Genomic DNA, 12,887 nt, shown 5'->3' with positions numbered 1-12,887 from the left:
CCTTTTTCCCGCTATTTTTTCTTACTATTTAGGGAACCGTTAGAATCAAATATTTTGTCCGTTTCCCTGTATAAAATTTGCCAAACTCTTTTTTATTGAAATATTTTTGACATTTGTCTTTTATCTTTGTAATTTTTCATAAGAAAATGTAAGAACTAATGATTCATAATCAAATGTTAGCAGAAACAAATATAAATCTCAAACCGGAAATTATCCCTCTCGGTGCACTTTATTATTTTGAGGGAAAAACGCACATGAATAGATCAGCAATTTCTTAATTTCTTCAACAATGAGCGACTTTCAGGAATATGGTGACGTCGTTCAAGAAATTAGAGGCGCAGTAGTTAGTATTTCCCCCTTAAATATCAGTCGAATGAGAAGACATCTGTTTTGTGTAACAAAAGAAAGCTAGACAACTGGCCAAATTGTCAAATACTGAAATAGACCCCAACCAACACGACCCTTTCCACTAACTCTGCCAACTTTATATCAAATCGCCCAACTAATAGTAAACAACTCGCACCTCTCTATTTGACTAACTTGTTCACATATGTAAATGGAATTTAATAAATTATAGGCTATTGCTGACATTTTCTAAGCCTGTCAACTCGCCCCACTTTTGTTGATTTGAAAGGCTCTAAAGAGCTTTTGTCAACTCGTGACAACTCACTCAAAAGGCTAAATCTCCCCACTCTACCACTTACTCATCCCATGATAATTCTTGATGAGTAAGATTTGATTTGTATTTTCATACATGTCATAAGACTTGGAAAATATCAATGCAGATCCAGTTGTAGTTGGTGATGTTTCATTAAATGCTCTGTTGTATGCCGATGATATTGTATTATTATCAGATAGCAAAGAGGGTTTGCAAAATTGTCTCAATACATCAAGTAATTATTGTTCTTCTTGGAAATTACAAGTCAAAACAGAGAAATCAAAAGTAATGGTTTTCAATTCAAATGGAAAGTCTTTTTTAAACGAATTTTATTATAATGACAAAACCTTAGAGACAGTTGGTACTTATTGTTACTTGGGTATTAATATTAGATATAATGGCAGTTTTAATGTCGCCATGACTTCGCTTTTGGAAAAAGCTAGGAAAGCATATTTTAAAATAAAGAAAACAATAGGATTAGAACACCCTTATAAACTTCTGGAAAAACTTTTTGATTCCTTAGTAGCCCCTATTCTCCTTTATTGTAGCGAAATCTGGGGAATTATTTCAACGTATAAAGACAGTGATGCCTATGAAAAGTTGCATATAAAATTTATTAAAGAAATCTTGGGAGTACACTGTAAGGCCTCGAATGATGCATGTCTTTCCGAACTTGCAAGACTGCCATTGAAAAATAGGATAATGTTATCTAGTATTAAATTCTGGGATCATTTAATCACTTCAGAAGGAAGTTTAGTTCACCAAATATATAATGCTACAAAAAAAAGCAACCCATGGGTTAAAAGGTTAAATATTATTATTCAAAATTTAGGTTTATCATATTTGTCAAACTTTAACCTTACTATTAAACCCCTTTTTGGTTTTATAAAACAAAGACTAATTGATCAGGGTTTTCAGGAACAACATGCAAATATTTCAGCATCCCCAAAATTAACAGTTTTCCAGAGTGTTTACAAAATGAGTGAACGGGCAGGTTATGTTGATGCTTTAAGAAATAGATCAGATCGATCATCATTGTGTAAATTAAGAGTTAGTGCTCATAACCTTGCCATTGAAAGAGGAAGATATTTAAAAGTGCCCAGAGATCAAAGAATTTGTGAAATCTGTAAAAGTGGCAAAATTGAAAATGAACAGCACATGCTGCTACACTGCAGAGGTTACTCCAGTATTAGAGAGACTTTTGTATTAAAAATGTTCAAAATTACAGGAAAAAATATAACCACATTGTGCGATAAAAATAAAATAAATCTTATACTTAATAATAAATCTTATATGGCACTAAAACTATCTTCCTCTTTCGTAACAAATTGTTTAAATGCAAGAAGTAATCTATTGCAATAGATTTTCATTATACCTTTAATTTTTTATTCACAAATATATAATTGTTTGTACAAATGTATTTTACTACCATGTAAATTGTTTATCCATTCGGTCATTACCATTTATTGTAAATGCGTTTGTGCCAATAAAATATTGTCTATTGTCTGTAAAAATGGGGGGGGGGGGGGGGGGGGGGTCGAGTTGGCAGGACTAAAACTAATAGGATTTTATACTTTCTTAGGTGGGGCAAGTTGTCAGACCTTTTTGCATTTGAAGTTTATTCTTATATACATAAGTGGGGAGATGGCAGGACTAAATTCAAGGGGATTTTACGCTTTTTGATGAGAGGGGTGAGTTGTTATTGTCTGATTTGGCAATGCTTTCAGTGGTTCAAATAAGCGGTGGTCCAAGGTCTGCGACCTTCCACTATTGTTATCAGACTCTCGTTTTGGTTACTAGCTATGCCCGACCGACCTTCGATTTGAAAAAAAATTAAAATTCACTTCAAAATTTATTTTCATCTTTATTATTCATGACAGCGATGTTCATTTTTGTTGAGCCTTCGACTTAAGTCGAAAAAAGCGAGACATTGTGATCCTACATTCCGTCGGCTTCGTCGACCACAAATATTCACTCTGTGGTTAAAGTTTTTGAAATTTTAATAACTTTCTTAAACTAACCTGGATTTCTACCAAACTTGGACAGAAGCTTGTTTATGATCATAAGATAGTATCCAGTAGTAAATTTAAAAAAAAAAATTCTGGTTTTTATACGACAGCAAAAAAAATTTGCGATCGTATATTGGTATGACGTTGGCATCGTCGTTGTCGTCGTCGTCCGAAGACACATTGGTTTTCACACTCTAACTTTAGTTTAAGTGAATGGATCTCTATGTATGAAATTTTACCATATGGTTCAATACCACAAAAGGAAGGTTGGGATTGTTTTTGGGGGTTATGGTCCCAACAGTTAAGGAATTAGGGGCCAAAAAGGGGCCAAAAATAAGCATTTTTGTAACTTCCAGACATAACTTGTGTGTTAGTGTATGGATCTCTCTGACATTGTACCACAAGGTTCCATATCACAAAGGGAATGCTGGGATTGATTTTGGGGGTAATTGCCTCAAAATTTTAGGAATTAGGGGCAAAAAACAAGCATTTTTATATGGACAAATACTTTAGTACAAAACATAATTTAAAGCAGTGTAAGGGAGATAAATCAAATACATCATTTGTATTACCTCCCTTACTGGCTTTTAAATTATGTATAAAGTAATGGTTAATGAACAATTAAGACAATTTAAAACAGTGTAAGGGAGGTAATCCACATACAACATTTTGATTACTTCCCTTACACTGCTTTTAAATTATGTTTAAAGAAATGCATATTTATAAAGGAAGAACAGTAAAAATATCTGCAAATGTTGCATCTTTACAAAAAAATCAATATGAAAGATTTGACACCATACTGCCATATTTTAAATTCTATTATAAAATAGATTATGTTAGCACTATGGTAAATTTAAATGGGTAATTATGGTTGCAAATTCCATTGGAAATTTGAATTGAGATTATGACCATATCTTGAGGGAAAGAACTTTTTTGGGGGAAGAGGTGGGTGGGGGGGGGTCAACTTTTTCTCATTTCAGATTTCAGAAATTAAAAAGAATTATTCTTCAAATATTGAAAAATTTCAAGAAGTAATCTTTAATTGCACAGTATGGCGCATTAGATTTGTAAAATCTTTGACCACATTTATTTATTTGTTATGCCAAATCTAACCGTGTATTTAGATTTTTAAATTTTGGGTCCAGTTTTCAAATTGGTCTACATTAAGGTCCAAAGGGTCCAAAATTAAACTTAGTTTGATTTTAACAAAAATTGAATATATTGGGTTCTTTGATATGCTGAATAGAACATGTACGTGTATTTAGAATTTTGATTTAGGGCCCAGTTTTCAAGTTGGTCCAAATTGGGGTCCAAAATTAAACTTTGTTTGATTTCAACAAAAATTGAATATATGGGGTTCTTTGATATGCTGAATCTAACCATGTATTTAGATTTTTTATTTGTGGGCCCCGCTATCAAATTGGTTCATATTGAGGTCAAAAGAGAATTAAACTTTGTTTTATTTCATCAAAAATTGAATTATTGGGGTTCTTTGATATGCCAAATCTAACCGTGTATTTAGATTTTTAATTTTGGGTCCAGTTTTCAAATTGGTCTACATTAATGTCCAAAGAGTCCAAATTTAAACTTAGTTTGATTTTAACAAAAATTGAATATATGGGGTTCTTTGATATGCTGAATCTAAACATGTATTTAGATTTTTGATTTCGGTCCCAGTTTTCAAGTTGGTCCAAATTGGGGTCCAAAATTAAACTTTGGTCGATTTAAACAAAAATTGAATATATGGGGTTCTTTGATATGCTGAATCTAACCATGTATTTAGATTTTTAGGCAGTTAAGCTGTCTTATGGTAGACTTTGTGTTCTAACCAATAAATGCTGATATATGGGCCATTGTTATTATCTAGCTGGCTATTATGTTATTTATAACTAATTGGACATTTTTTTAATACTTTTATTTCTGGAATACAAAAAATATGACCAGAAAAACCTTTAATGATCGTCGAACTACCCAAAACATTTGAAGTTGCACATAGGAAGTAGTGCTCAATAGAAATCCGTACGTAGTTTATTATCCCCTGTGCTTTTGACTACGATGTCAAAGAACAATTGAATGAAATATTTCATCGCCGAAAATCGGTAATTACAACAGTCAAGGATATAACTCTATAGGGTTATTACAGAAAAATAACATACATTTGTTATTGTGGACTAAAAAATCAAAGAACTGTGATAACATATGTATGTTACATGTTTCAAAGGGGTAATATACATCATTAGTTTTGTTAAAATGTATACAGGTTCTATTGATATTACTATTGTATTTATGTATACTTAACTATAGAAGGATATAACAGTTCATAGCTTGCCAATCATGCATAGTACACCTATGTTATTACAGAAAAAATATGCCTATAATAACTAACGGGTGTTATTACAGCTCCTCTACATCACTCCTAAGCATTTGCTCAGACATTCATCATGCTTAATTACAATGTATTTTAATTTATTGTAAGAAATAATGATCAGAGCATGTAATGAGGTTCTGCGCAAGCTTCCCAGTAATTCCCAAGTGTTTTATATAATAAGTTAAATGCCTTTAATAACTAAGCCTTGTTATTACAGCTAAGTTTATCCCTTAAAAGCCTCGTCTCATTGATTTACCATGGTTAATGAAAAATGTATTAATTTAATTCAAAAATTAGTTATCAAGGCTATGCATTTAGTTTCTGCGCAAAGTTTCAAGAGTTCCCTAGAGCCTACTAAAAATCAAAATATTTATGATTTATTTTACAAATAACAAACATATGTTATTACAGATTTAGAAAATTTAAGGATTAAAGAGTAGACAACTCATGAAAGTATCTGTAATAACACATGCAAGTTATTTTCTGTAATAACCCTATAGAGTTATATCCCTGACTGTACAAGTCGTTTATATTTCCCAAATGGCAAAATGCGCAGGAATATTGTTCATGTACAACAAATCTCTATGATAGAGGAAATAAAGTTATATAAGTGGGCGGTATTTTTACTTATCTTGCCAAATAAGGTTGTTGTTATTTTATGAATGAAACAAGGTCATGAAACAGATGCGGAAATCGACGTCGATGGGATGTTTTAAGTAATGTGGACAACTCGTCCCCGAGACAAGTCGGACTGAATCCACTCAAACCGTCTAAGAAGACAACTTTGACCGTTTCTCAGATATACTTAGGGTTTCATAAAATATTAGACTAACATGTCTAGCGGAGCCATTAATCTTTTGTTTGTGCATTGGGGTCTATTTAGGGGTATTTGGAGGGGCCTGAAGAAGGGAGGGGGTTTACTATAGAACCCTATGGGATTTTATTTTTTAAAATTTTCAAATGACTATTTCTCGAAAACAGTAAGTGATAGACACATGCAGTCTTCAGTAATGAGAACAGGACAATAAAAAAAATCAACCAAAATATAGGGTGAGTCCCTGGGTTTCATCCCAACCCCCTTCAATTTGAAAATGTACATTTATCTTGTAAACCGTAGCGATCCCCACCCCTAAACAATATATATACTTGTAAGGGACAATAAAAGAAATCAAATAAAAATAATTTGGGGGAGTCCCCAGTGTCGTCCCTACCCCTCCAGTTTGAGAACTTGGAAATGGTCGAGATCCCCACCCCTTAACCATATATATTCATGTATGGGACAATAAAACAAATCAAATGAAATATAGGGGGAGTCCCTGGGGTCACCCTACCCCCTCCTGTTTGAGAACTTGTAAACAGTCGAGATCCCCACCCCAAACCATAAATATTCATGTATGGGACAATATAACAAATCAAATGAAATGCATGGGGAGTCCCTGGGGTCACCCCAACCCCTCCTGTTTGAGAACTTGGAAATGGTTGAGATCCCCACCCCTGAACCATATACATTCATGTATGGGACAATAAAACAAATGAAATGAAATATAGGGGGAGTCCCTGGGGACACCCCACCCCCTCCTGTTTGAAAACTTGGAAATGGTCGAGATCCCTACTCTTAAACCATATAAATTCATGTATTGGGACAATAAAACAAATCAAATGAAATATAGGGGAGTCCCTGGGGTCACCCCACCCCCTCCTGTTTGAGAACTTGTAAACAGTCAAGATCCCCACCCTAAACCATATATATTCATGTATGGGACAATATAACAAATCAAATGAAATATATGGGGAGTTCCTCGGGTCACCCCACCCCCTCCTGTTTGAAAACTTGGAAATGGTCGAGATCCCCACCCCTAACCCATATATATTCATGTATGGGACAATAAAACAAATCAAATGAAATGTAGGGGGAGTCCATGGGGACACCCCACCCTCTCCTGTTTGAGAACTTGTAAACAGTCGAGATACCCACACCTAAACCATATTAATTTTATTCCTGTTCATCATTTCAAAAAGATTTGAATGACATACAGGATCAATCTCCTAGGTATCACATATGCATATCACTTTATTAGACCAAACCAATAGGAACTGGACTTTGCCCAATGCCAGGAGACCATGGGAATGACGAATTATGGGGGCTTTGTTTGGGAGACTTCGTAACGGCATCCTGTTACAATTATTTCTTGATTATTATAAAATTTTATTGATGCAAAAAATGAGTCTAGGTTAATTGAATTTACTTTATTTATTAAATTATTTCTGGGTCTATAATAATTTTCATTTATGGCCCATTTTAAAGAAAACATATAAATCTTTCAAGCAGTGTAAAGCCCGAGAATGTTTGACCAACTGTTTTATAATCACCTGTCATTTTATTCCAAACTTGGTATGGAGTAACATCATGCACTTAGGGGTGAAGATGAGGGGGTCATTTACATTGATATATGAGTTGCTTTTGAAAACCTTGATGAAATATTAATTAATTTGCCTTAATAATCAATTCATTTAATGAACATAAATGTACAATATACGAATGTTTAATGTTTGTTCTTTCAAATCTTAAAAAAATTGAAGCAACACTGCCTTAGTTTTCATAATTACGTTTGCCTTGGTTTTTGGTTAACTGCCTACAGCGCTTACAGCGCTTTGATTTATTTGTGGGCCCTGCTATCAAATTGGTTCATATTGAGGTCAAAAGGGTCCAAAATTAAACTTTGTTTTATTTCATCAAAAATTGAATTATTGGGGTTCTTTGATATGCCAAATCTAACCGTGTATTTAGATTTTAAATTTTGGGTCCCGTTTTTTTAAATTGGTCTACATTAAGGTCCAAAGGGTTCAAAATTAAACTTAGTTTGATTTTAACAAAAATTGAATTCTTGGGGTTCTTTGATATGCTGAATCTAAACATGTGTTTAGATTTTTGATTATGGTCCCAGTTTTCAAGTTGGTCCAAGTTGGGGTCCAAAATTAAACTTTGTTTGATTTCAACAAAAATTGAATATATGGGGTTCTTTGATATGCTGAATCTAACCATGTATTTTGATTTTTGGGCCCCGTTATCAAATTGGTCCACATTGAGGTCAAAAGGGTCCAAACTTAAGCTTTGTTTGATTTCATCAAAAATTGAATTCTTTGGATTCTTTGATATGCTGAATCTAACCATGTATTTAGAATTTGGATATTGGACCATAATAGGTAAATTAAAAAAATTTAAGTTCTAAGACCACATTCATTCTGTGTCAGAAACCTATGCTGTGTCAAATATTTAATCACAATCCAAATTCAGAGCTGTATCAAGCTTGAATGTTGTGTCCATACTTGCCCCAACTGTTCAGGGTTCGACCTCTGCGGTTGTATCAAGCTGCGCCCAGCGGAGCATTTTATTCTGTATTTTATTTATAAATGGACTTGGTTTTTCTGCCAGGAAACAATTATATTCACTCTGTGGTTAAAGTTTTTGAAATTTTAATAACTTTCTTAAACTATCCTGGATTTCTACCAAACTTGGACAGAAGCTTGTTTATGATCATAAGATATAGTATCCAGAAGGAAATTTTGTTAAAATATTGTACTTGTTTTTTCGTATTTTACTTATAAATGGACTCAGTTTTTCTTCCAGTTAACATTACATACAACCTGCAGTTATAGTTTTTAAAACATTTATTAGATTCATAAACTATCCTGGATTTTTACCAAACTTGGACAAAAGCTTCTTACAATCAAAAGATAGTATTGAGAGGAATATTTTTATTAATATTTTTCCTCATTTTTGTTGAGCCTGCGATTAACAGCAAAAGTAAGCGAGACACCGGGTTCCGCGGAACCCTTACGAATTTTGTTTAACTGCTAGCTTTATACCGAAAATAGCTAATATGTAATGTGTAAATCAGAGTAAAATCGTATCTGACTGACAAAAACAACATTGAAAAACAATGGATGCCATAAGACAATTACAAAACCGGATCAGATTCTCGGGGCAGTTAAGGGTAATTCTGGGTTTGCCGATCAAATACAATAAAAAAAATATAATTCCAGGCAGGCATGGCAGGTGACAAAATACATCACTGATGGTGAATTATAATCACTAGAATTGAAAACCAAAAGATATATGGAAAAGAAAGAAAAACCAGGAAATATTTTATACAGAAACTAAAAATTACTATTAGTTCACAAATTTTGATGTCAAGATCCAATAAAATGTGACAGCAATTTTCTTTATCATTAATAAATGATGATATTACATGTAGATGTTTTTATAGTGTACACATAATACTATAATTCCAAGATGTAATTTCATCTCAATTTTAAAGGGCCAGTAAAAATGGAAGTTTCTTACTTTATTTTCACAGAGGAACTAATATAATAGTGCAACTAGATAATATGATTAGATAAATTTGAATTTGAACTGTTACTTTAATTGTATACTTGGGTATGAATTGAACAATATGATAAAAGAGATACATATAGCCCTTTATATTATAGTAAAAACCAAACATTGTAGCGCTTTGAGTGAGCACTTCTCTTCCAAATCTCACCACTTTTCCCTATCAGTTTCAAAAAGAGAAGTTGCTTCTCCCTATGATTCTGAAGAGCCCTGAGATAATGGTATAATTAATGATATATTACCAATCATTGAGACAACACCCACCCATAGTGACACCCTCCTTAATACCAAAAGCACCATAATTTTGTATCTTACTGATTTATGAAATATTTCAAGTAAAAGTAGGACCTGGAATTTAGGTTTGTGGACCTTTCAGTTTGGAGTGTCCAAGGCCCTGGACATTCCAGTACCAAATGTTAATTTGAACCCCTGGCTTTCTACCGACTAATTAGGCCAACTAAATTTAATAAGTAGATTTTCATCCAGATTTTTGAAAAAATGGGGTGGGTGGGAGGATTTTATTTTTATGCCCCCGCCGTAGCGGTGGGGGCATTAAGTTTTACGTACGTACAAACGGACAAGGGTAAAACTTAATGCCCCCACCGCTACGGCGGGGGCACAAAAATGTGTTTTTACTTACGTCCCAAAGTTGGTTTCTGTTCTCTAACTTGAGTTTGCCTCAACCAAATGTTATGAAACTTATACACTATGCTTATTACCACAAAACACAGATCAAATTTGAATTTTGGTGGCGTCACTGTAACCGTTCTAGAGTTATGCCCCTTTATAAATGGAAAAATTGCAAAATTTTTAGTTTCCGTTCTCTAACTTAAGTTTGCCTCAACCAAATGTTATGAAACTTATACACAATGCTTATTACCACAAAACACAGATCAAGTTTGAATTTTGGTGGCGTCACTTTTACTGTTCTAGAGTATTGCCCTTTTATAAATGAAAAAATTGCAAAATTTTTATTTTCTTCTAAATATCAAGTTATTTTAAAATTGGAGTTATCTTCCTTTGTTCATGATTATAGTTGAATCAACTACAATCAATGCTTTATACAATGCAATGTTAATTTTGACTTCCACTGATAAAACACAGATCAAGTTGAATTTGGGTAGTGTCACTTTAACCATTATTGAGTTATGCCCCTTTATAAATCGAAAGATTGCAAAATTTTTAGTTTCAATTCTGTAACTTAAGTTTGCCCCAACCAAACATTATGAAACCTATACACAATATTCATTACCATAAAACTAAGATCAAGTACAAATTTTTTGTTTCCCTTTTCTTACTTTAGTTTGCCAAATGTTAAGAAACTTATACACAATGCTTATTACTACATAATACAGATTAAGTACGAAATTTGGTGAGAACACTTTTACCATTATTGAGTTATGTATCTTTAATTTATAAACATAAAAATTGCTGAATTTTTAATTTCCGATCTCTAACTTTAGTTTGTCTCAACCAAATGTAATAAAACTTATACACAACCGTTCTAGAGTTATGCGTGTTTACAAATAGAAAAATTGCTGAATTTTCAGTTTCTGTTCTCTACTTAAGTTAGCCTCAACCAAATGTTATGAGACTTACACACAATACTTATTACCACAAAACTCAGATCAAGTTCAAATTTTGTCACTTTTACCGGTCTTCAGTTATGTCCCTTTATAACTATATGCTATGCAAGCGGGGGCATCATCTGTGTCCACATGTGGACACTATCCACATTTATTTTATTTTTATTTCATACTAAACCTTGTTTGTGACGTGTTCTTCATACATGCAAGTGTAATAATAATAAAGCTTAGATCAGGTTTACACATTTATGAGGAATCCTACATAATTTTTCGAATGTTAGATAAATGTCTCTGATTGGCATTCAGTGTTCTCCCCAGGGCCTTTTAGCATCATGGTAATATGATGCTATCTGTATTGGTTTTCTTCTAGATTATGTTATGGATGTGATGCTATAATTTTTAGAAACAAGATGGTATTTTAATTTTCAATTTTTACCAGGATGCTAAATGAAATATCTGGGGAGAACACTGCCATTGAACCACTGTTCTACATGTAATTGCCACTTTATAAACCTTTTTTTTAGTAAATAGCAAAAATATGGTGAAATGTTCTCTTCAGTTTGACAACATCATGAACATACACATATTTTTTTGCTTTCTAAGCGATGGTTTGTGATGCCCATAAAATGAAGAAATTCATTGGTATGCGACACAAGTATACTATTGTGAGTACAGAGTAAAACTTGAACTCAAACAGTAATGAACAGGATTGATGCATTTAAGATTCTTATACAAGATGCAAATTTATATAAATACAATGTTAAACAAGAACTTAACCAAAAAGAAGTTGTTTAATGACTCTATTGAGGAAATCATTGAGGGTATTGGGACAGAGGTTAATTCAGTGCTGTTTTTCAACAAAAACAACAGCCATGGCTAAATCTAAGGGCTTGCTATAAAGTATAAGTTATCATGGTTATAACACAGTGTGTATGTTTCCCGACTTTTTGATTTCAATATACGGTCATTAATCTTGCAAGTTCGTCCTTCACTTGTGTCAAATTCTTTAATACAGTCATGTTTTTGTACCAATGTGTTCCATGATTCTTGCGCTTTGGACATCATTCACAGACCAAATTTCCTGACACAAAGTCATTGTATAAAATATAAATAGATAAAAATTCACGGCTATTTCATGCCCTTCTCATAATCAATCTCTATTCTCAGTAGGTGATGTTGTCATCAGAGAGCAGCAGAATGTGTCGACTCTAAATATTTCGGTTAAATTACTCGAAGAAATATGAAAACCAAAATTTGAAACAGGAAGTTTTGAATGAAAGGAAATTATCGACGGTTATTTATTGGTAACGGAAATGAACAAAATCCGGAAATGGTAAATTTTTATAAAATAACAAAATTCGGGGCGGGACGAGTTCAGAGGGGCAGGTGGGGATGAAAATCTATCAATTAATTTTAATTGGCCTAATCAAATTTGATTGAAAACATCTGAAAATTTGATTGAAAACATCTGAAACCAGCTGAATACATGCCTGTCAAATCTCAACTGTTCAACACTAATGAAACAAGAGTTAAATCCTGATGAATAAAAGTGTGCCACTTATGAGTCTAATGTAAAAGACATTTAGATATTTGGATGATATTTTGGCTCTCAATAATGACGACTTCAGTATGTATACTAAAGAAATTTATCCTGTTGAACTTACTTTAAATAAAGCTAATACTAACAATGACCACTGCCCTTTCCTCGATCTTGATATCTATATCATTAATGGAAAGCTTAATACTAAAATATATGATAAAAGAGATGATTTTTCATTTCCTATCGTTAATTATCCATTTTTAGATGGTGACATTCCCTTGTCACCATCTTACGGTGTTTATATATCTCAACTTGTACGATTCGCTCGTGTAT

The 12,887-nt window shown here is 33.0% G+C and overlaps 1 protein-coding gene across 1 annotated transcript in view; it reads left to right on the top strand.

Annotated features, from left to right (window-relative positions):
• Nucleotides 1-205: 205 nt before the first annotated feature.
• The window catches only part of LOC127710811 (FACT complex subunit SSRP1-like), a 36,906-nt gene continuing 24,224 nt past the window's right edge, over nucleotides 206-12,887 (top strand). The window contains exon 1 of the mRNA XM_052216770.1: nucleotides 206-343. Within this exon, the coding sequence (XP_052072730.1) occupies nucleotides 290-343 (54 nt within the window). The 5' untranslated portion in view covers nucleotides 206-289. The remainder of the gene's footprint in view (nucleotides 344-12,887) is intronic.

This window comes from Mytilus californianus, unplaced genomic scaffold (genome assembly GCF_021869535.1).
Source record: "Mytilus californianus isolate M0D057914Y unplaced genomic scaffold, xbMytCali1.0.p SCAF_8, whole genome shotgun sequence".
Classification (NCBI taxonomy): domain Eukaryota; kingdom Metazoa; phylum Mollusca; class Bivalvia; order Mytilida; family Mytilidae; genus Mytilus; species Mytilus californianus.
This window is presented reverse-complemented; position numbering and strand designations above follow the sequence as displayed.